Genomic DNA, 23,511 nt, shown 5'->3' on the forward strand with positions numbered 1-23,511 from the left:
CAGCTTCGATGGTGGTAGGATCTAGGCTAAGAAGTCCATGATTATCGTTGGGCGGGGCGCGCAAACACCTTGTCAGCATCAGCCACGCAAGGAGGGCTGTTAGTCAGCCGCACTTCTTCTGGTGTTAACAGATGCCTATTTGAGATGTTGTGTTGACAGGGCATCCAAATATAATCTTATAAACATTAACATGCGCAAGCAAGATGTATATGATTGCAATGCATGCCTATCTATGGGTTATGTATGTGTTTAGGTGGGCACCGGGATAGAGTACAATTGGCCCATTTTTTTATTTTTTTTTGTCCTCATACACCGTGGATGGAATTCTTGATGGGAAACAGGACACCCCCTCTCTCAACCGGCCAACCTATTCCAGCCCATACTTCAAGGCCCGTACTGAGAGTGGGGAGTGAAGAGAAGCCCACAAGCTGATACTGTTTTCCCAGTCCTCTCCAGTTCACACTACTGATGGAATCCAGTGTTACTATGGAGACTAAGAACCAACAGTGCCCGGGCAAAATCATAGGACCACCATTACCTATTTCGCCATGTGACTAAAGCCACCCAAATCTTATTGTAGCTTGTACTGTCACAGGCCATATCTGATTCACTGGTGAAGATTATATGTTTCAAACATTCTGTAAAAGTTGGGGGATTTACATCTTTCCATGCCCTGCATATCTCACGCCTTGCCAGAATAATGACATAGAAGATGAATTTAGAAACGAAATCATTAAGATTGTAGTCTGTCGTAAGACCAAAAAAGACAGTCCCCGGGGTGATCTCCACTTGTTGATGTAGCACATCCTCCAAAAATTCCTGTATCTCCATCCAATAATTGGAGATCTTCGGGCAGTCCATAAACATATGGAGGTCGTCCGCAGCCGGATGCTTACTTCTGGGGCAGTAATATTCTACACCTGTGACCTTCGCTAGTTTTCTAGGTGTTAAATATACTCTATGTGTGGTATATAGATGGTTTCTTTTCAGTGCTGCGGGTTTAACAACTGCCTGTAACATAGTAAAGGAGTCTCTCCAAATACTCTTGAATTCATTGGGGTTGAACGTAATGGCATTGCCCCAAAGTTTTTGGAGTTCAGATTCAGTCACTCCTCCGGTTTCTAGAAGGGCCCAGTACCAAAAGGAGACCTCCCGTTTCCACCCCCCCCCCCCCCCTCCTTGAGACAGAATCAAACTTAGAATTGAGTTCACATTCCCAGGATTTCGTTGCCCACCATCCTGACAACTGATAATACTTAAATCTAGTGAGTGTCCCCCCTGTCAACCCCGAGAGGGATTCCCAGCTCAAGAGCTGTGAGTCTTTCTGCAAATCGCCCCAGCAAAATATGCCTGCCGTTTTTAAGGGGGCGGGACAGTTGATCATTAAGGCAGTCAGGGGTACCGGGGGATCCCAAATTGGGGCCTGGGGTGCATAGTAGGGGATTTTAAGACTTTTCCTGATGTATAGCCAATTCTTCAAGGCAGCACCCAGAATCTTAAGCCTAACCTTTTTATAAAACTTCGGATCCCCGAATTTGAAAAGAAAAAACTCTTGGCCCTGGGGGATGTCATGCAACAAAGCCTGAAACAATAAACCCAATGAAGAAACATCCCTCTTATTGGCCATTATTCTAAAGTTTTTAAAATGAAATGAGTGACAGTAAGTGAATAGATCTGGTAGAGCTAGACCGCCCATTTATAGACTTCTCCGAAGCTTTTTCCAGGAGATTCTAGGAGACTTAGCATTCCATATAAAAGAGCCAATTTTCCCTTGCAATTTCGCAATATCTGGTGTCATAAAAGATAGCGGGATTGTATTGAATAGGAAAGTTATTTTTGGTAAAATAATCATTTTTATCAAATTAACCCTTCCAAAAATATTTAGAGGGAGACCTGACCATCGCTGCAGCAGACCACAGACCTCCTTGGAGATGCGAGTCAGATTGATTTTCGATAGATCGCCAATTTTCTGGGTCAGATGGATCCCCAGATATCTCATACAGAGATTAACCCCTTGTGTCCCCACATCTTGATTCCATTCCATAATCTCGGTCTTATCTTTATTTATTTTGTATCCCGAAATTTCTCCAAATGATTCGGCCTGATCTACTAATCTAGAGATGGCTTCAGCTGGATTAGATGTAAACATCATTCTTGTATAAATTTGGAACATGGAGGAGGCTCAAGGCTTGGTAAGTAACAGGGCTTTCTTGAGTCCTCTTTGTTTTCTGGTCATGCCCAATATTTTGACTGCCTCGGACACTACAGCAAGTGCAGTGCATAACAAATCAGGTATAGCAGCTTCCATCCCTGGCTAGCCCTAATGCTCCTCAGTTACTATTTGCACTACTTGAGCACTTTGTACAATCCAATCCTGATTAAGATGGAGTTAGTGGTATATATTTCCTGTTGCGGGAAAACGGTGGCTAAACATTTATAGGCAGAAGAAGCAAAAATAATTTCTGTCATTCGACATCCAATCAATCTCCTTTTAAATTAGTGACCTGACCTCTGTTTCTTGGGCTATGTGATTATTGAGAGTTAGAGGTATCGCGCTCTTTGCGACCACAGCACGCATTACGTAGATCTTCTGACTCACTTAAGTTTGAAGTCCTCAGCGGCCAGTCTAGCATTGTCAATCTGCAGAACAATCCTGGCGTTATCAGTAGATGCAGCAATGATCTGGAGGGTGGCAAAATACCGAGAGAGAGGGTTAGGGTACACCTGCTGATGTGGACAGTCACGATATGACAAATATACAGTGACTTATTAAAATCTGCAAATTACGAAACACAACAACAATGCTACTGCTTTCAGGAGCTCGCAGATGATTGCCCACATCTACTTACCTGCCATACTCCACAAGATCATTTAAGGGTGAGGATATAATATCTAGGGCTATCCATGGACGAGTCATTTATGAATAAGCATCTGCATGGAACTCACTCGCATAGTCAGAGGTTATATTAACCCACCTAGACATGCACCTGAAACCCATGCTATACTGTATGGCACCAGATCACAAGCACACTGAGGCTCCAGTTTGAGCATTTATTAATAAAAACCTCTTGTAATTAGGAACATTACTCCATGTGATTCAATTGAAACAAGCCAAAACTACAACTCCCACGATGCATTCATTTGAAAGAAGAAGAAAACAAACAACGTCCCAGTCACATGGGGTCATCCTCTAATTCTAAATAACACCTAGACGAATGGCCAAAAAAAACTAGAGCAAAAGGCTACACTAGTGAATAGTATCTAGTGAAAAGTACTTAGTTTCCAGCCATGCCAAATGTCCTGATTAGGTCTCGCCTAGGCAGCGCTTGCGCTGTCTCGTTGAGACATGCAGTATACACTATAGTGTATACAAGCTCCACCCACTCTCCACCAATCATTTTCATTGGTTGGTGTCTTAAATGGTGCCTACCAATTGGTTGTAGGCTTGTTAGTCCCTCCTTTGTGTCCTTCCACGGCTATTGGCCCCTTTACTGCACAGACTACTTTCTTACGATGCCTTCTCACCCCCATACGATTGCATTGCCAATGCTTGTTTTATTTGTTTCTCCCGTCTCCACTCTCATCTGATTTGCCAATGCTTGTTTTATTTGTTTCTCCCCATCAATGCTTGTTTTATTTGTCTCTCCCAACTCTCATCTGAGATCTCTGTTTAATTATTTCTGATTAATACAGCCCAGCCGCGGACCTTTTTATTTATATTTAATACAGCCCAAGCCGAGGATCGAACTCAGCTCTTCAGCTCCAACGTCGGCAGCTTTATGTGATACGCCACCTCTCCTGGCTTAAAGACAAGCCCCTTAAAGGGGTTTATCTTTGTTTCCATTGCGTGCACTTTACAGTGCCCCTGGGGCACAAGCAGGGACCTACTACTGTGCTTCTCTATCAGAATGCACTTTACACGGTCCCCCCAGGGCACAAGCAGGCATCAACTTCAGCATGCCAAAGCAAGCGTGTGATGAGTGGAAGCGTGTGTGTGTGTGTGTGTGTGTGTGTGAGTGCGCACGCGAGGCTGCAGGAGTGGACAGATGTCGAATTTCACGATCGCAAGGCAACCCAGGATATTTTACTTTTCTGCTGTCCGGGGGTCAGACTCCAGAGCCGGGAGCCCTGACGTCAGCCAGGAATGAGGGAGATAGGCAGGGAGGGGTCAGTAAGTAGGGAACCTAGTTTGAGGTAACATATTCTCACAATGTTCCTTGTTCTAATAACACATTTTTATACTGTGACATATGCTCCTTTGCATAATACAATACTGTCAATTTTCACCATATTCTGTGACACTTTAGCGACCCAACTTTAGTGTGCTACTGTTTTTATTTATTTTTTATTGTGTCTGTGACATCGTTTTTTGTACTACTAGCCACAATAGGTACTGAATATATCTTTAAGGTGTTCTTTGTTCCAAGAACACATTTTTTATACTGTGGCATACGCTTCATCTCCTGTGATATTGTAGCGATCCAAATTGTAGTACGCAACTGATCTTATTTTCCACTGTGTCTATGACATCGCTCTAATAAAGTTTTATTGAGGGACCGACGTGATCGGCCAAAATTTACCACGTGACACGTAATCGTATGTCAAAACGAGGCATTCAGTTTCCATTCAGTTAGTTTCCACGCAGAGTAGCTGAGAGTAAGAACCCTATATCCGGAGGCTCTGTATCGGTCGAAATCTAAGTACATGCTTGCGTTGCATCCCCGCTCATACTATTGCATTAAATTGGCACCATTTATCTTAGACCTGTAATCCCAAGCTATCCTTCTGGCGGTTACTTTCTGGCCCTGTGATTTACACATTATGCATGTGTCGGTCTCATCTTTGTTTGTTACTTAATAATATAGAGTACGATCTTCATATCTGCAATCAGCGTTGTAAGGGTTTCCCCTACACGATTCCGAATTATGCAAATATGGACACCATAGTTCTTTTTATTTTCTCCTTCAAATTATTATATTTTTCTTCTCATTATCACATTCTATATTCAGTAAATTTAGCTTCAGTTATCTCTGGTCACTATTGTAGGGTAACATTACCCTCTACACATTTTGCATTTCACACCCCTATTTCTGTTTTGTATGTTTCATCGTGCCTTCTCTGTTCATAATGCAGCATTTTTTGCATCCATCAATACCGACATCTATTCAGCCTACCTAATCATATTGAATCCTAGCGAAGTAAGTACTGTGCATCCTTTAGAAGATATCAAATAGATCCAATAACAGGTACCAATAGAGCCTGCATGGTTATTATTCAGTAGCTATCTTTGCTATTGTATACTGCCTAAAATGCAATAAAGAATGTTCCTTTTAATTAGTAAGTATATATCTGTGTGGTTTTCCCTTAATATTGGAACATAAGACAAATCAAATACACACTGTGTATTACCACAATAGTTTGTTTTCGTACAAGGGAGACCCTGGTACAGAATCGAGAGGTTGGAAGCGGTTGGTTTAAATCCACTCGGCCATCTGAACCTCTCACCCCTTTGTGGCAGATGGAAAGTGTTCCACTCAGTTTGTGGCGCTGTAATTAAATGTTTAGGGGGCATTCATTTTGTGGTGTGCAGTAGCAACTGCAGGTTTTACGGTTGCACTTATTTACAGGTTTGTAGAGAGATGATGTGCACAGACCATAGAAACACGTAAAAGAGAAACCTGGGTTGGATACCGTGCCCACCTGTCGGGCCGAGGTAGGGTGTTATGCAGGGCTTAAAGTAGGATAAAAAACTGGGGGGGGGGGGGCTCTCAAAGGGGCGTGGTCGATGTAATTAAGGACGTGGCTTGAAAACCGGTATGCTGAAAATCTATATTTAGCTTAGTGTGGCGCCTGACTGGTATTTTTCTGCTTCTGTCATTGTATCCAGATATATGATACAAGTGACATTACACCTCCAACAAGCCAGGGCTTTGGCTTTGCCAATGGTTGTTAGTTGCATAAGATAAAAAAGCAACAACTATGGCTTCATTGTATAGCATATTGAAAACGCTTCAGTTTTTAAATGGTGAGACTGTGAAAGAACTGTAACGAGTCTCTCTGGGTCTAAGTGTTCTCGTTTATTTGGAAACTTTTCATCTGTGCGAGCTAAAATTAGTTTTTGTTGACATTTTCAAGTTAGCAAATGGAGGGTTATGTGTCAATGTGGTAAATCCATTATCCATAATTATGCGGAAAATGCTGCATTTACAAAATTACATAATTCCAGTGGCGCTGGTTGTAACCTACTTGTTTTTGGCTTTTCTTGCCGCATAATTTAGTCAAACCTGATGCATGCTTTGTTGCTCATAATGAAGGCAAAAGTAGGATGTGCCGCCTGGAGCAGCATTCGCCCTATGCAGCTCATTAACACTTCATGCCAACCCAGCTACACAGTGGCACACCAACATCCCAACTGAGTTATTTACAGTCACTTTGCATGCGTGTTCTCATGGCGCAAAGCGACAAAAAGCATTTAGTCGATTTACTGACCATTAAAAAGGCCTAAAAATGCAGCGTTAGTTGTGTATCTGCGCACAAGTGCTTGCACAATCCTAGTAAATCTAGACGCATGACCTAAGAAGCTTGACCGAGCAGAACAAGAAAGGCATGGGAGAGACAGGTGATTATACTGCACCTACTCACCTGTGAACGGACAGCTTTGCAATTAGGAATGCAAACCTGTTTGCTATATGGTAGTAAGACATAACAGCTTTAGCCTTCTAACGTGACTGATGACGGACTGTGTTCTTTCATAGCACCATTTTGTTTGTTTAAGGCTTTCAATGGTCTTAAGCACATAGCTACGTGTGAGGTTATGTCAGCACTGTGGACGTCAGTGTAATAACCTAATGTTGAATTTTCAGCAGTGGCATAGCAAGGGGTCAATGGGCCCTCCTGCAAACAGTGAAAATACTCCCTCCAACCACCCGCCCTGCACAGTTTGTAGTAACACAGCCCTAGTTGGGCTCGATAGCCAACATTCCTGGTCTCCGGTACCACTGCACCTGCTGCACTGTTCATAGATGCGCCCCAGATTCTTAGCTCAATCAAGGTAAGAATGGTGGAAGGGAAGCTAAGCCGGACATTTCAAGCACAAAAATTGGATCAAATTAGTGAGTGAGTATTAAAACCCAGCCCTGTCACTATGCTGCATAGTTAAATACATATAAGATCCTAATGGCGAGACCGATTGGCATTGCCAATGCTTGTTTTTTAAGAGATTTCGCTTACATTGCCAACACATTTTCCAATTGTAACTATGGAATTCTCCCAAGTTACTGTGTATATTTTCGAGAGTAACCTTTGAAGTTAACATTGCATAAATTCTTCACTCATTCATCGCCGAATGATAATCTCTAAGTGTAGATGTTGAAGCTTTGCACTTCACTCAAGAATGAAATAGGCGCGGGCCGAATGGAGCGAGCAGTCATTATGGCGGTCGCACCCGTCCCCGGCATCCGCAAAGGGGGGGAAGGGGGAAGCCCCGTCATCCAGTGACGCGCGTGGTTTACTTTCTCCTCCCCCCCCCCCCCCTCCCCCGCGTCAGGCGAATAGAGGAGGGTGTTAGGGACGCCGGAAGCACTGAAGAAACGTTTGGTGGGCGTCCAGGCTGACCGGTCTCAGCCGGTCGGCCTGGGCCCCCACTTTAAAAGGGGCGGTGGGGAGCCGAACGGTCTCTTGTTCTTACTCCCCACCTTCTAGGTTCCCACGGGCCGGCTGCGGGCCCGCAACGCTATCTTTTCATAGCAAGCAAAAGCATCGCTGTGCTGCTGGGAAAGTGCTCCTTGCTGATAGAAATAAACTGTAATGTATGTTTAGACCTTTTGTTAGTGGGAATGTATGAATGTGGATTGTTTTCCGTGGTATTTGTCATTTTTCTACATTTCAATAGATTTCTTTCTTTCTTATTTTGATGAAAAAGTGGGGACAAGAATGAAACAGGGCGTTACCCGACTTTTGTATCCGAAGAGGGGGGAAGAGTGAAGATGAAGAAATAGGGGACAAGAGTGCCCTTCCACACAAGCAACACAAACCGAGAATAGGCACTTTAAGGGATGAAGTCGGTTTGTTTGTTTTTTTCCCTGTACGAGGGAAAAAGGATCCATCTGATCCGGGAACAAAAGGTCTTTTGCATTTTATATTTTACCTGAAGGTGCTGGCAAGGATGGATTTGAAATCTTGGGAGTGCAACTCATTTAGAAGGAAGTGAACTCAATCTGGCAGAGACTGGCATGGGAATAGATATGTTTTTTTTATTCTAAAATGCATTCCAAAACCTTTAAATATGTATCTCGTACACCAAATGCAACACACACATTCTCTCAGGGCATGATTTGTGTTCAGTGATAATAGATGGTTTCCTTACCTGTTTTTGGAGCTCTGCAATTGTCGAATAATATTTACTATAGTCTTGAGCTCCTGAGGTACCTCCTTTATGGTGCTTCTCATACCAGTCCTTGATTTTATTTTCAAGCTCCAAGTTGGCACTTTCCAGTTCTTTGACTTTGTCCAGATAGGTCGCCAGGCGATTGTTTAAGTTCTGCATAGTCTGCTTCTCACCACCAGAGAGAAGGCCCTCGCTGCCACTGATGCTCCCCCCAGCCCCGCCACCAAATGCCCCGCCACCAAATGCCCCACCAGCTTGGCTGCCACCAAAACCACCACCGCCAAAGGCATCTCCTCCTGCACCACCACCATATGCGCCACCACCAAAGCCACCAGTACCACCTGCACCACCAAAGCCTCCACCAACATGGCCGCCACCGTAACTACCACCACCACCACCAAAGCTACCTCCTGCTGCACCACCACCATACCCACTGCCAAAGCCTCCACTAACCTGGCTGCCACCAAAACTACCACCACCACCAACGCCACCTCCTCCTACACTACCAGCATATCCACCACCAACAAAGCCGCCAGCACCATCTGCACCACCACCTGCTCCACTGCTGCCTTGTAAGCCACCAAAGCTGGCTCCACCACCACTTACTGAAACCCGGGTAGAGCCACTACTGCGTTGCAAAGACATGATGACGGGGAAGAATTGTTTACCAGCAATGTGAAATCGAGAAAGGCGACTGACTGTGCTGGCAATGCAGTTGGGTTTCTCAGCCTTTATATACAATTTTAACTGGGTGTTCCACTTCTAAAAGTAAATTGTCAACTTGCAGTATTGTGTTCTCCCTCCCTGTAAGTAGTAATGTAATTAGTTAATGGTCTAGCCTTATTTGGCTTACTTATTTCTCATCAGTTTGCAGAAAGCCTGAGGATGGCTTCCTGTCATCCCTCGGGAGGTAACGCGGGTGGAGCAACCCTAAGCATTAATTTTAATTACTGTAATCTTATAATCATATTTGATGAAAGTATGACCCCTGTGTTTGAAAACAAATCCCTGCTTTAATGTGCTTTTTACTGTTTGCAAAATGAACAATATGCGTTTAACAAACCGTCAGCAAATATATCAGTGAACAGACTACACACAGTTGGGCATTCCTCACAATTGTTATGCAAAAGATTTGCAAACCTTTCAAAAAATTGTATACACTATTTGTATTTTATCTAATCATACCTGAATGTAGTGCTTTATTTAGGCGAGCTGTTGGAGGTGGGGCCACTCATTTTTGGGGGCTTACTTTTCCTCTCCAGATATTTACCGAGTGCAAGGGAGGGAAACACAAGCAAAGTGGAAAGACAGAAGAAGAGACAGGTGGAGAAAACTGTCCCAAAGGGGGAAAGCAGGAACCTGAAAGAGTGGAATAAAGAGGCGGGGAGTGTCTGATGGTGGATTTCAGAGACATGAGCTAGATGTAAGACCACACAGTCTTGGCATTCCATGCCAACATTTAATTGCACTAGCCACAGGCTTCTGAGCAGAGCTTTGGGTACCATCACTCATTCCTAAACTAAACACTTTCCTAACCCATCATACGTCATATATATCATAGTTCATAAGTATTATAAATATGCACATACATATTCATTTCACAACTATGCCAGTATGATCAGACACTCCTCATGCAACCCAGCAAAACCTGAATAACCTAAGACTATTCAAAACACTGTAATTCATATACATACTAGAAGCGCAACACGTGTGTTGTTCTTAACATAAAATCATAGGAGCCTAGTTGCAACAACACGGTTGCATAGTGCTGTGCTATTAAAAAGTGTGACTTGGATTCCGCAGGCTTCTATGTTGCCGGAAAAGTACCATGCAGCGCACAGTTGCACGCCTCATAAGCATTTATCATCATATCAGGATTTACGACCCTTAAATCATTCCTATGGGCTGTAGCCTGCAATAGAGAGGTTTGAGCATTTCCTTTTTTTAGGTCTCGCTGAGACACCGAAAGCTGTCTCTTTGAGACATTTTGTAAGTGGGCTTTCAAAAGTGCTACCCACATGGTTTTGCTGGCCTAGGGCTTGAGTGCACGATGGCGTGCACGTGCACAGCTGCTCCTCTGCTCCTTGCATTCCCCCCTCCCTTCTCACCCAGCCCTTTGATGCTCTGCTCGATTACTTTCACTTTCGCCGCTTTGACCCTTGCATTCCACCCTCCCTTCTCACCCAGCCCTTTGATGCTCTGCTCGATTACTTTCACTTTCGCCGCTTTGATGTTTGATCGCAAACGCGATCACTTCCGCTTGGCATAGCCTGTACTTGTTCTCTTTGTCCTCACATATGCTCTTCCCTCTATGTTTTTCTCTCTGGTCTCACATGTGCTATTCCCTCTGTATTTTCACTCTGCCCTCACATGTGCTTTTCCCTCTCTATTTTTATCTCTTTCCTCACACATGCTATTCCCTCTGTATTTGTCTCTCTTCCCTCACATGTACTCTTCCCTCTGCATTTTTTCTCTATGCTCTCACATGTGCTCTTCGCTCTGTATTTTTTTCTCTGCCCTCGCATGTGTTCTTCTCTCTATATTTTTCTCACTGCTCTCACTTGCTCTCTTCCCTCTCTGTTTTTATCTCCGGTCTAACATGCGCCCTACCCTCTGTATTTTTCGCTTTGCTCTCACATGAGCTCTTCCCTCTCTATTTTTCTCTCCTCCCTCACATGGACTCTTCCCTCTGTATTTTTCTCTCTGCCCTCACGTGCTTTTCCCTCTGTATTTTTCTCTCTGCCCTCACATACTCTTCCCTGTATGTTTTCCTCTTTGCCCTCAAGTGCACTCTTCCCTCTGATCACATGCATACACAACTATGCACACATACAAACACACACATGCATTTACACACACATATGAACATATACAAACACACACAGACATGCATAAACATATGCATATACATGCACACCAACACACCAACCCCACATACACATATAAACAAGCACGCACACCAACATACTCAAACACATATACATACACACAAACATGCATACACAGACATAGGTATACACACAAACATATGTGTACACATCCATGAAGACAAATTAACACAATGACACACCCATACTTGCACACCAACACACACATGCATACACAAACATATACACATACAAACACACACACATACATACACACACAGATATATACATATAGACACACACACTATGCACACACACGCATCTCCCGTACTGTCTCAGGGGAAGAGACGGTGTCAGCTGTCTCCTAGAGGGAGATCTCGCATGAGACAGTAAGACTCAGAGACATGTGGCGGTGGGGAGAGACAGACATGCCTCCCTTTAATTGTGTTGTTGCAAGATGGTGACTATCTTCTGCCACTGGTGCATTCAGATAAGCGGCAGCAAGTTCGTCGGACACATGCACTGGTTTCAATTTCGAGAAAGTGGGGTGAACGTTTCACAGATCGGGAGTGTGTGTCAACACGTGTTTCTCCTTCACGGCAAGGCCAATCAGTACGTTTTGTTTAACCGTGTGGTCATGAATCCTTTAATTGCATAAGTGAGCGGGTATGGATGTAAACAAAAATGTAACACTAATACTACATTTTCTGTCACTCTTGTGAACAGGTTTGCTGTGAATGTATGAATGAGAATGGCGTTTTAGAACACGTTGCATGGAAAAGGGTCAACATGGTGTATACGTGTTTTTTGGTGTTTTTTTTTTTTTTTTTTAATTTATCTTTTATTGCATGGTTAACGTCATGATATACCGGATTCGGATGCTTCATTGCAGATCAGTTGTTTGGCCCGTGGTTTATTTACGAGTTTGGAAAATACTTTTGTATTGTTTCGATTCTTTTTGTCTCTGCCCTATCTCTTGGCTGCGTCCTTACTCTCTCCCATCTTCTCTCTCCACCTCTTTGCTACATGTTCTCTCGTAATGTTTTCATTTTCCCCAACTCTCCTCTTTACCCTCTCTAATTATTTTTTTGCTCCTTTTCTGTCTCTGTCCCTTCTCTCCTCTTTCTCTCCCCACCTGTCCCTTCTCTAACCCCACTCCTCTTCCTCTGCCCGCCCCCCATCCCTCTCTCTCGCAGTACTGCAGCATAGGCAGCACCAGGTCTCTGATGCCTTCTCAGTGTTGGCCCTGGGGGTGGAGGAGGTAAGTCAGCCCCCCAAGTGAATCCCATTATTAACAGATAGTGAACCTCTATTTACCAACAAGTACGGAGCGGTCTCGGGTGACGACTGATGCGAACAGTGATCTGCTCTCGGCCCCGGCAGGGCCTGTGGGGTGGGGGCGTTACCTTACACTAGGAGAGGAAGTAAAAGTGATATCCTCCCCTCCCCCCCACTCCACCACTGTCTCTCCTCACCCTCCACCTCTCTCTCTCCTCCACTTCTGATTCCCTTCCAACTCGGTCTCTCCTTACCCTTCACCTCGATCTCTCCTTACCCTCCACCTCGGTCTCTCCTCACCCTCCACCTCGGTCTCTCCTCCCTATCCACCTCGGTCTCTCCTCCCTATCCACCTCGGTCTCTCCTCCCTCTCCACCTCGGTCTCTCCTCACCCTCCACCTCGGTCTCTCCTCACCCTCCACCTCGGTCTCTCCTCACCCTCAACCTCGGTCTCTCCTCACCCTCCACCTCCGTCTCTCCTCAGCCTCCACCTCCGTCTCTCCTCACCCTCCAACTCTGTTTCTCCTCACCCTCCACCTCACCCTCCACGTGTCTCTCCTCACCCTCCACCTCACCCTCCTCACCCTCCACGTCTCTCCTCACCCTCCACGTGTCTCTCCTCACCCTCCACACGTGTCTCTCCTCGCCCTCCACGTGTCTCTCCTCGCTCTCCACACATCTCTCCTCACCCTCCACACGTGTCTCTCCTCACCCTCCACACGTATCTCTCCTCACCCTCCACACGTGTCTCTCCTCACCCTCCACACGTGTCTCTGCTCACCCTCCACACGTGTCTCTGCTCACCCTCCACACATGTCTCTGCTCACCCTCCACGTGTCTCTCCTCACCCTCCACACGTCTCTCCTCACCCTCCACACGTCTCTCCTCACCCTCCACACATCTCTCTCCTCACCCTCCACCTCACCCTCCACACGTGCCTCTCCTCACCCTCCACGTGTCTCTCCTCACCCTCCACGTGTCTCTCCTCACCCTCCACATGTCTCTCCTCACCCTCCATGTCTCTCCTCACCCTCCACGTGTCTCTCCTCACCCTCCACGTGTCTCTCCTCACCCTCAACACGTCTCTCCTCACACTCCACACGTGTCTCTCCTCACCCTCCACACGTGTCTCTCCTCACCCTCCACATTCACCCTCCACACGTGTCTCTCCTCACCCTTCACACGTGTCTCTCCTCACCCTCCACACGTGTCTCCTCACCCTCCGCCTCACCCTCCACATGTGTCTCCTCCTCACCCTCCACGTGTGTCTCCTCCTCACCATCCACAGGTGTCTCCTCCTCACGCTCCACAGGTGTCTCTCCTCACCTCCACGTGCTCTCCTCACCCTCCACGTGTCTCTCCTCACCCTCCATGTGTCTCTGCTGCACGCCTCACACTGCTGCACGCCACACTCTGCTGCACGCCTCACACTGCTGCACGCCTCACACTGCTGCACGCCTCACACTGCTGCATGCCTCACACTGCTGCACACCGCACACTGCTGCATGCCACTGCACGCCACACACTGCTGCACGCCACTGCACGCCACACACTGCTGCACGCCTCACACTGCTGCACGCCACACACTGCTGCACGCCGCACACTACTGCACACCGCACACTGCTGCATGCCGCACACTGCTGCACGCCACACACTGCTACACAAAACATTGCTGCACGCCACACACTGCTGCACGCCACACACTGATGCAACCGGCACACTGCTGCACGCCACACACTGCTGCACACTGCTGCATTACTCACTGCTGCATGCTGCACGACACTGCTGCATGCCTCACACTGCTACACGAACCAGTGCTGCACGCCGCACACTGCTGCACGCCGCACACTGCTGCACGCCGCTGCACATCACAGTGCTGCATGCCTCACACTGCTACACGAAACACTGCTGCATGCCGCACACTGCTGCACACCGCACACTGCTGCATGCCGCACACTGCTGCACGCCTCACACTGCTGCACGCCGCACACTGCTGCACGCGGCACACTGCTGCACTCCACACACTGCTTTTATGCGAGTTTATGCTACTGACATTGTAAATGACAATGCCTTTTATTTGTTTTAAAACCAAAACATAAATAAAAGGCATTGTAATTTTACAATGCCAATAGCTCAAACTCTTATAAATGCGAGACCTATTGCATTGCAAATGCTTGTTTAGTCCTATTATCACCATCAGACCAGATCTCTTACTTTGTTAGAGTGCCCATATCTGACCTCACTGTGTCAGATTCGATTCAGAATAACAAAATTATGGGTCCAACAGCGGTTGTATATGGTGTAATCTTGGTACTTGTTAACTAGTTATTTTCCAGCAATTTTCTAGACTAGCTTTAGCACTTGTAATCAGACTTTTTTGAAAACCGTTGGAGCACTGTATGTGTACAGAATGTTTTCTTTCCATGTCCCCTAACATGGCCTTATAAACTTTCCCAACTGTTAAGTCATCTGGCTGTGACAGACATACCTAGACTCACAAAAAGAGAAGGACTAAAGTGTGCTGTGACTGAGACCGTGCAGTTATTCCCTCTATCTGTATCTATATCAGAAGGGTCAGAGTAAAGAATTAGTAGGGGAAATCATTAGATTTTTTAAAAGTGCCCTCACCCACTATGAAATGCCATGCTTCATCATAGGGCCACTAACAACACCCAGGTGCAGACCAACACACAGGGTGAATCGTAGTTTTCTTTAGAAAAAAGAAGAGAAAAGAAACAAAAAGTTTTCCTAGTGAGGGATCCCAAATGGAAAAAAAGAAGTGAGTTAAAACTGTCTAAGGAGGTACCCTATAAACACATTAATTGCTGGTCCCCCTTGACAGGGTTAAACAAATAGAAAAAGGGTGCATAGGAGGAGTTACAGCTCCTGTACCCCATCTTTGTCAGACAGTGGCTACATATGAGGGGGCCCTATTGGACTCCATCGTTATCTCCCCCAGCTCTTTGTCAGAAGCCTCTTGCTGGTACAGATCTGAACCGCAGGATGGCCTTTGCTCACCCTGCGGCCATGACTACAGTAGTAACGAATGCCTCCACCCTAGGGAGGGGAGTCCATCTGGAGATCAGGTCTCCAGAAGAACAGGTTCTTCTCATCAACCTGTGGAACTGAGGGCGATTCAGCTGGTGCTCAAAGCCTCCCTCCCCTCCATCTGAAGTCAGTTCATCCAGATTTCGACAGACAACACAGCAGTGATCTGCTTAGTCAACAAGCAAGGGGGAGTAGGTTCTCATATCCTTTGCCAGGAAGCAATGAGACTGTAATCTTGGTTACCTCCAAGGGATCTGGCTGCCCACCAATCACCTGGCAGGGTCTCTGAATGTCAGAGCCGACAGCCTGAGTGAATGCTGTCCTGGCGACCATGAGTGGCATCTTCTACATGAGGTAGTGAAGTGTGGGCACTCCTCAGGTGAACTTGTTCGCCTCCTCAGAAAATGCTCTGTGAAAGCAATTCAGTGCATTCTTGTATCAGTTGAAGAGAACCGTGGGAAACGCATTTCAGTTTAGGTGGATCTTTCAACTGGTTTACGAGTTTCCCCATAGTCTCAGGAAAATTCGCCAAGTCGGGGCCCAATTCATTTTGATCTCCTCGCATTGTCCAGGATTGGTGTGGTATGCTGACCTCCTGCGTCAAACCTTCTCTCCCAGTCGAGGGAAATGGTTCTCCACTCCGGTTTCCAATGCCTCCACCTATCAATCAATCAATCAATCGGAGTTCCTATAGAGCGCATGTTGCAGGGATTCTGCTTATGCACAGAACTATGCGCAGGAAACCAGGACCTCAGTGAATTGTGGTGTACCAAAAACTCCCCTCAGAACCCAGAACCCCTTATCTGACTAGCTTAGTGTCCCATTCGTTATCCGAGTTTTATCTCGGCGGTCCCAATGTATAGACAACCCAGAACAAGCGACTTAGGGTATTCTCAGGAATGGTGGGAATCAGAAATACCTGTTCGTAATTATTCTCATATCAGTCCACAACAAAATAAACAGAGACACTGTAAAGTTTAAAGAGTTTATTTTATAAACCTCGTGTCCTAAGATGCAGTACTTTGGCTAACATAAGCAGACAAATGATTACGATTAAAACCATCAGCATTGTTACAATACCATAGAAAATGAAAGGAGTAATCATAATAAAATGACAGTGGAAATCAGCCACCTTCCTTTCGCTAGTAAACTAATAGTATTATTATTAGACTAATAAAAGGTCTCTAGGCTTGAATGTGGGACCCCATACCGTAAAGATCAGCTTAGTGGAATCACATCACAGGATCAGCTTAGACTCTGCTCCTAGGAAAGCTCTTCTTCCGAATGAATCTAAAACATGCTGCACTGCAATATTAAAAAGCACTCGTCTTTCGGGAATCTGCAGCTGCGTGCGTGTTATGGCTAAATAGTGGGCCGATCAACCTGTACCCAACAACATGCACCGTCTAGCGACCCAGACTGTTTCTTTACACAATGTACAGACCAAGGTCGCTGCTCACTGCTAGGGATGTGAACAACAGACAGTTCTCATGTGAAGCCAAGCCGAGTAAGCATTTCTCAATTAATAATATGTAACTACAGTGTCGTGTGCAAAAGCAGCAAAAGCGGCAAGATGGCTTTCTAACATCTAACACGGTTCTGCTAACTTAGCATTGTACATATGTAGATAGTAATCTTCACTTCACGCAACTACTCACCCGTAATGGTCTCAAGGTGCAGGGGGGGAGAGTATGCAGTTCAGTCGAATAGCCAGGTCTTGAAGTCCTTCCTGAACTGAGGCAGAAACGGTGATTGGCTGAGGTTCAGAGGTAGGGAGTTCCAGGACTTCGCAGTGAGGTAGGAGAAGGATCTTCCTCCAGCCAATGTCTTGCAGATCTGTGGGATAGTGGGTGGAGCAGAGGTGTCTGGTCTGAGTGTAGAAGGAGAGGCGGTGGTTGAGGTATTCAGGGCGGTGTTGTGTAGGGCTTTGTAGGCGTGTGTGAGGAGCTTGAGGGTGCTTCTTTTGTTGATCTTGAGCCAGTGGAGGGCTCTCAGGTGACCGGAGATGTGGTTTCGGTGAGGGATGGCCAGGATCCATCAACATGCTTGGAGATGGAGTAGGAATGCCTGAGTTCCTTTCAGTGGCAACCAGAGGTGCGTGATGCCAATGGAGCAAGGTTTAGGCTGATTTGCATATGGCTGGGTCCACATTGAGATGGCATTGTGTGCAAGACAGCGATGGACTGAGATCCCAAGTAATTACCAGTGACTGACATTAATTCAAGCATTCCGTGCATCACTTTTTTGTATACTTGAGTGTGATGTCATAAATGAGACAGGTATGCCTAGAAGTGGTTTCTGTGCTCACTGTGCCACTGGAATTAAGCTGTACCTGGCTGATGAGCCATGAAAAGGGCAAAATCGGCCTCTGGTTGTGTGTGTTCTGGTTCAGAGAGGACCTGGCCTGGCAGCTCGAGCTGGATGGTTCCCACTGCAGCAGGATCCTGACTGATTTACATACGGCTGGGTCCAAACTGAGGTGGTATGGTGTGCAAGATAACAATGGACTGGGGTGCGGTCTGAGTAATTATCAATGGCTGAGATTAATTTTAGCATTCCATTGTAGGGAGGCAGAATCTTTCCAGCATGGTTACCCCCACTTTGTGCCTGGTGTCAGTGTGTTTTAAACTAGTCTGACTGGCATCCTTCTAATCAGGACCCCAGTCACTGTGCTTTCTCAATAATTTTGACAATGGTAAGTATTTCTGTACCTCCACAATTGGTTACTGGTGTACCCCTATATGTCCCAGGTATATGGTACTGAGGTACTTAAGGAATAGATACACCAGGGTTCTCCCATGGGCTGCAGCATGTATTGTGCCCCCCCTGAGAGACCACTCAAACAGTGACTCCAGGCCTGCCATTGCAGCCTGTGTAAGCTGGTGCTAGAACCATGACAGATATACATTTGCTTATGTCTGAGGTCACTGCACTTAAAACCTATAAGTCCCCCCCAAGAGAGGCCTTTCAATCCTGAAGGCAGGGTGCTGGGTTATAGGTGGGTGGGTGCCCCTGCAAGAGCAAGACACCCCTACAAACCCCAGAGTCAATTCTCCAGGCTTTGTAAGTGCGGCCAGCCATTTGAACACATATAAAGGAAATCTGTCATTGCGTGATGGCTAACTATATGGACTGCGCTGAAGGGCACATTTTGGTGCCCTCCTTGCATACTTTGGTTTGAGCCACTTCAGGGAGCCCTTGACTCTCGCTCTGGCGCAAAACTAGACAAAGTACATGAGAGTGTCCTCTCTTCTGTCTATCCTCTCCTCTGGGGGGGACCCCTGAGTCATTCCAACCCTTTCTTAGGGTACTTCGGTCGCTGTTCGCATTCCACTTTTTAAGTATATGGTTTGGTCTCCCCTAGAGATCACTGTATTTTTTGCTTGCTTACCTATCGCAATTGAAGTATTATTATGTATTTGTGTATATATGTCCGGGTAGGAGATAAACCAATGTGTTAGTGAGTGTTGTGTAATATATAACTATTTGTATATATGCACTTTGTTGTTCTTTATCATTTAACTTACACTACAAGATTAGATCTGGCAAAACAAGCTGCTTAACAACACTCCTTCAAGATAAGCCTGAAGGCTTCTCTCTCCTGCTACCACTTTGACAGCTTTCTATGGCTGTCTCGGACCACTAAAATTACAGTAAGGGTTGTCTGGATTAGTGCAAGGTGCTTCACTAGATAAGTTTGCACCATATATCAAGCCAGCCTCCTACATCCATCCTTCACTTTTGTCAAACAAACTGAAGGCCAGCAACTGATGTATCATCAGAGCTTTTGCACTTTTTGAGCTTTTTTTTGCATGGAATGCATCCTTGCACCAAAAACAGGAGAATGTATTTGCTCTTAAAATAGTATGTAATGGCAGAATAGCATTTTGTGTAATAACTTGTGATTTCACATATTTTATGTGCATGTATGCAAATTACTCAAATTTCACCCAGGTCTAATCCTAGGAAAGTAGGATCTGCTTTCATGATTACCCTCACTCTTTGCCTTGTGTCAGTGTGTTTGTGGCCTAGTCTGATGGGATCCTGCTAATGAGGACCCCAGCATCTGTACTCTCTCCCCTAAATTGGTTCTGGTAAGTACTTTGGTACCTCCACAATTAGCTACTGGTCCCCCCTTGTAAGTCCTTAGAGTATGGTACTGAGGTCCCCAGGGCATAGGTACACCAGGGGTCTCCCATGGGCTGAAGCATGTATTGTGCCACCCATGGGAATCCACTTAACCTGTGACTAAGGGCCTGCCATTGCACCCTGTGTGAATTGCTTCTTGCACATCTCACGGCAGATATAAGTTTCCTTATAGCTGAGGTCACTGCACTTAAAACCTATATGTCACCCCTATGGCAGGCTCTTTAGTCCTGAGGACAGGGTGCTTGGTTATAAGTGTGAGGGTTCCCCCGTATGAGCAGGATACTCCTATAAAACTCAAACAAAGTCCTGTGCACACGTTCAACAAAGTGTTTGCAATTGTCAAGTAGCAAGATATATATTACAGATGAAATAATAACAACGGTCGACACCAGTAGGTTCTTTTGTGTGTGGTTTTTATGTATTTTTGTTCAGACAGTATCATGAGTCGAAAAACCAGCCGACACGTGTTTCGTCACTGGGGCTTTCACCCGTGACTCTTCCGGGCTGGAGAGAAATGGTAATAAATATGATGTGTTACAGTCCAAAAAGCGACATGGATACTGACAGTAGTGAGGTGACAGTGACTGGAGACACCTCTCTGTGTGTGGAAACCCTCTTAGAATTAGTGGGAAAGACATGAATAGTGACTTCACAGCACACGGGACAGATACCATAAGTGATGAAAATATGCCTGAAATAGTACAAATGAACAAAGGAGCAGCAATGGAATGTATGAGCCTAACGAAAGATCTGTGGTTTCGTTCAAATGTAACGTAGTGAAGTGATGTGACATGTAGATTGGTGAAATATACGTGACAAAATGAGTAGACCTTAAAATAAAGCAAGGGCCATGATAAGATCATCAAGGGGAAAAGGCACAAAACATTGAAATAAATATTTTTGAAATAAGATAACATGATGGTAAAGATATGCGAGCAAGGTTAATTAAAATTAGAAGAATGTATTACTTTATACATATCCCCCTTACGATACACGAGATACAAAAGAATTGGAGGGATAGTGGAGGAATGTAGGAACGGGTGGAGAAAGAGAGGAGCTTAGGAAAAACCTGCTGCATCTCAATCATGCAAGTTATGGGCTAAGAACGGAGAGATTTATAAAACGCAAATAGTGAGGACGGCGGGGAAAGCATGGTGAGAAAGGTGAAAAAAGGTACCTGAAGGGATAACTGAAACGTATTATCTACAGAGGGAAAAAGCAAAAAATATATACGGGGCTTGAGTACAAGAAATACCAAGGTGCCGGTGCACACAGGAGTGAGAGCGACATGGTTAACTGGAAGCCCGGGGCCCCCCCGAGACTCCTTATTGCTCGCGTCTTTAATTATCGCGACAGGGACATCATATTGCAGACGGCGAGATCTGGCGCGCCGCTGAAGATTGACAACAGTGAGATTAAATTTTTTCCGGACTTCACGGCCAAAGTCCAGGCTCAACGTTGGAGCTTTCAGGCAGTAAAGAAGGAGCTCAGAGACAGGAAAGTAAAATACGCCATGCTCTTCCCAGCAAAACTTAGAGTGAAGTCCGATGGGAAAACGTGGTTCTTCACATCTCCAGAAGAAGTGTGGGACTCGCTGGAGGGTTGTCAGCGAGTGGGGGGCCAGAGGAGAGACCTACTGGCAGACCCAGACAGCGGAGGAGCAGCGTGGATGGACTGCCTATGGGTCACTCCACGGGCGAGGCTGAGAGAACGACAGAGTCTGTGTAGCGCCCGGAGGTACAGGGCGCCGGTCGATGGATCAACAAAAGTGCAAGTATCGCTGGGGGTGATAGACTGTTCTAAAGTTGATATGTGAAGGTGCCCGAATGAGTTTTTTTTATCTAGTAACTGTTTTAGCTTTTTCAGTATTGTAAGAGACCCTCCTAAGACACTCATAAGGTATGGACAGGAGATAGATTTCAACAGGCACAATGTAACATGACACTAGCTGGGATGGGTGCTGTATATGCCCGAGTTTTCCCACCATTTTGGGGGGAAGAGAGGCACTCTGCCTAGATGGGGAGTGGGTAGTTTTACATCCACGGGCAGGGAGGCAAGGAGGGGGGTGGGGGACGGGAGGAGGGAGGGGTGTTTTTTTATGCAGAGTTATATTGACTTAAATTGCAGAAATTGTATCTTGTTGTATGCCGATTCTCACGTTGGTCCTAGCAGCGGAAGACACACGCAAAGAGGAGTTGCTCACACTCAATTGGTACTCCATGACATGTATTCACTATCTCTGATCTAAAAAAAACAAAATATTTTTATTTCAACGTTTTGTGCCTTTTCCCCTTGATGATCTTATCATGGCCCTTGCTTTATGTTAAAGTCTACTCATTTTGTCACATATATTTCACCCAACTACATGTCACGTCACTTCACTGCGTTACATTTGAACAAAACCACGGATCTTTCGTTAGGCTCATACATTCCATTGCTGTTCCTTTGTTCATTTGTACTATTTCAGACATTTTTCCATCACTTATGGTATCTGTCCCGTATGCTGTGAAGTCACTATTCATGTCTTTCCCACTAACTTTCATAGGGTTTCCACACACAGAGTGGTGTCTCCAGTCACTGTCACCTCACTACTGTCAGTATCCATGTCGCTTTTGGGACTGTAACACATCATAAATATTACCATTTCTCTCCAGCCCTGAAGAGTCACGGGTGAAAGCCCCAGTGACGAAACACGTGTCGGCTGGTTTTTCGACTCATGATACTGTCTGAACAAAAATACACAAAAAACACATACAAAAGAACCTACTGGTGTCGACCGTTGTTATTATTTCATCTGTAATATATATCTTGCTACTTGACAATTGCAAACACTTCGTTGAATGTGTGCACAGAACTTTTTTGAACTTTACCTTGTGGGGCAGTGCCCTCAATTTGTAGGGGTTGTTTTGGGTTTCCCCTGACCTAGTAACACTGTAAATTATCCTGTACTTTTCTCAACTGTTTCGCATAGTCTGGTGAGCGACAGTCTTCCTGTCCACTTAAAACCCCACGCAGAATCAATACTCCTATAAAACCCCCAGAGATGATTCTCTAGTCTTTGAAAGTAATTTTAAGACATATAGGGCCACATGCATCAAACTGTGTAAAAGCTAGTGCTGCTATCAACCACAACATGATTCCGAAGCCAAACTCAAGCAGGGAAAGGTATAGCAATAGATTTCCTGTCACAGGGAGGTTTAACCCCCTCCCAGACAGGTCTTAGTGTTTTGGGCTGGGGTGAGGGCGGGTACCAGTGCCATCAGACTGCTTTGAAGGGCATAGATGGTGCCCTTCTTGCATCCTCCAGCTTGAGCCAGTTCAGGAAGCGTTGGTTCCCACTCTGGAGCAAAACTGGACAAAGGACAGCGTAGTATCCTCCCATCTGTTAAGCCCCTCCTCTGTGAGGGACACACTGACCCTTAGCATATTTAAGGGCTGTCCTGTCAGTGGCTTTTCAATATGTCATGGGACCAGACTCAACCCTGAAACTACGATGCTCTTCAATCGCCTGGACACTTAGACTTTGTGGGATTTCGACTGGAACCAAGACTGCACCAAGGAAGACTCCCGCTACTCCTGGTCTCTCTGTTCTTCAAGTCTTCTGCGTCGTCTGTGTCTGTGCTTCATTCAGATGCTCCAAAAGCCCTGTGGGCATCAAGGACACCCGAAGAATTCTCCCTTAGAGTGAAGGAGTAACTCCCTTGCATGAGCAGGCACCGTACCGAAGCTGACCAGTCTGCTGCTCCTGACGCCCCACAGACATCCCGAGGCTCAGCAACACAG

General features: G+C 45.8%; 1 protein-coding gene and 1 long non-coding RNA gene across 4 annotated transcripts in view; one reads left to right on the forward strand and one right to left on the reverse strand.

Moving 5' to 3' along the window:
• The window catches only part of LOC146869319 (keratin, type I cytoskeletal 12-like), a 28,093-nt gene extending 18,990 nt beyond the window's left edge, over positions 1-9,103 (reverse strand). The window contains exons 1-3 of one of the 3 annotated variants that reach the window (XM_085648853.1): positions 8,785-9,103; positions 8,366-8,727; positions 2,600-2,682 (exon numbers count right to left, since the gene is read on the reverse strand). In XM_085648853.1, coding sequence (XP_085504979.1) covers positions 2,600-2,682; positions 8,366-8,727; positions 8,785-9,031 — 692 coding nt within the window. In that variant the 5' untranslated portion in view covers positions 9,032-9,103. Of the gene's footprint in view, positions 1-2,599; positions 2,683-8,365 lie in introns of all 3 variants that reach the window. The other 2 variants (XM_085648778.1, XM_085648700.1) reach the window with 2 other exon arrangements.
• Positions 7,545-23,511, forward strand: part of LOC146869320 (uncharacterized) — a 32,677-nt gene continuing 16,710 nt past the window's right edge. Inside the window, exon 1 of the long non-coding RNA XR_014980006.1 lies at positions 7,545-7,808. This is a non-coding gene — a long non-coding RNA (uncharacterized LOC146869320). The remainder of the gene's footprint in view (positions 7,809-23,511) is intronic.

The sequence above is a fragment of the Triturus cristatus genome, chromosome 1_1 (assembly GCF_964204655.1).
Source record: "Triturus cristatus chromosome 1_1, aTriCri1.1, whole genome shotgun sequence".
Classification (NCBI taxonomy): Eukaryota; Metazoa; Chordata; class Amphibia; order Caudata; family Salamandridae; genus Triturus; species Triturus cristatus.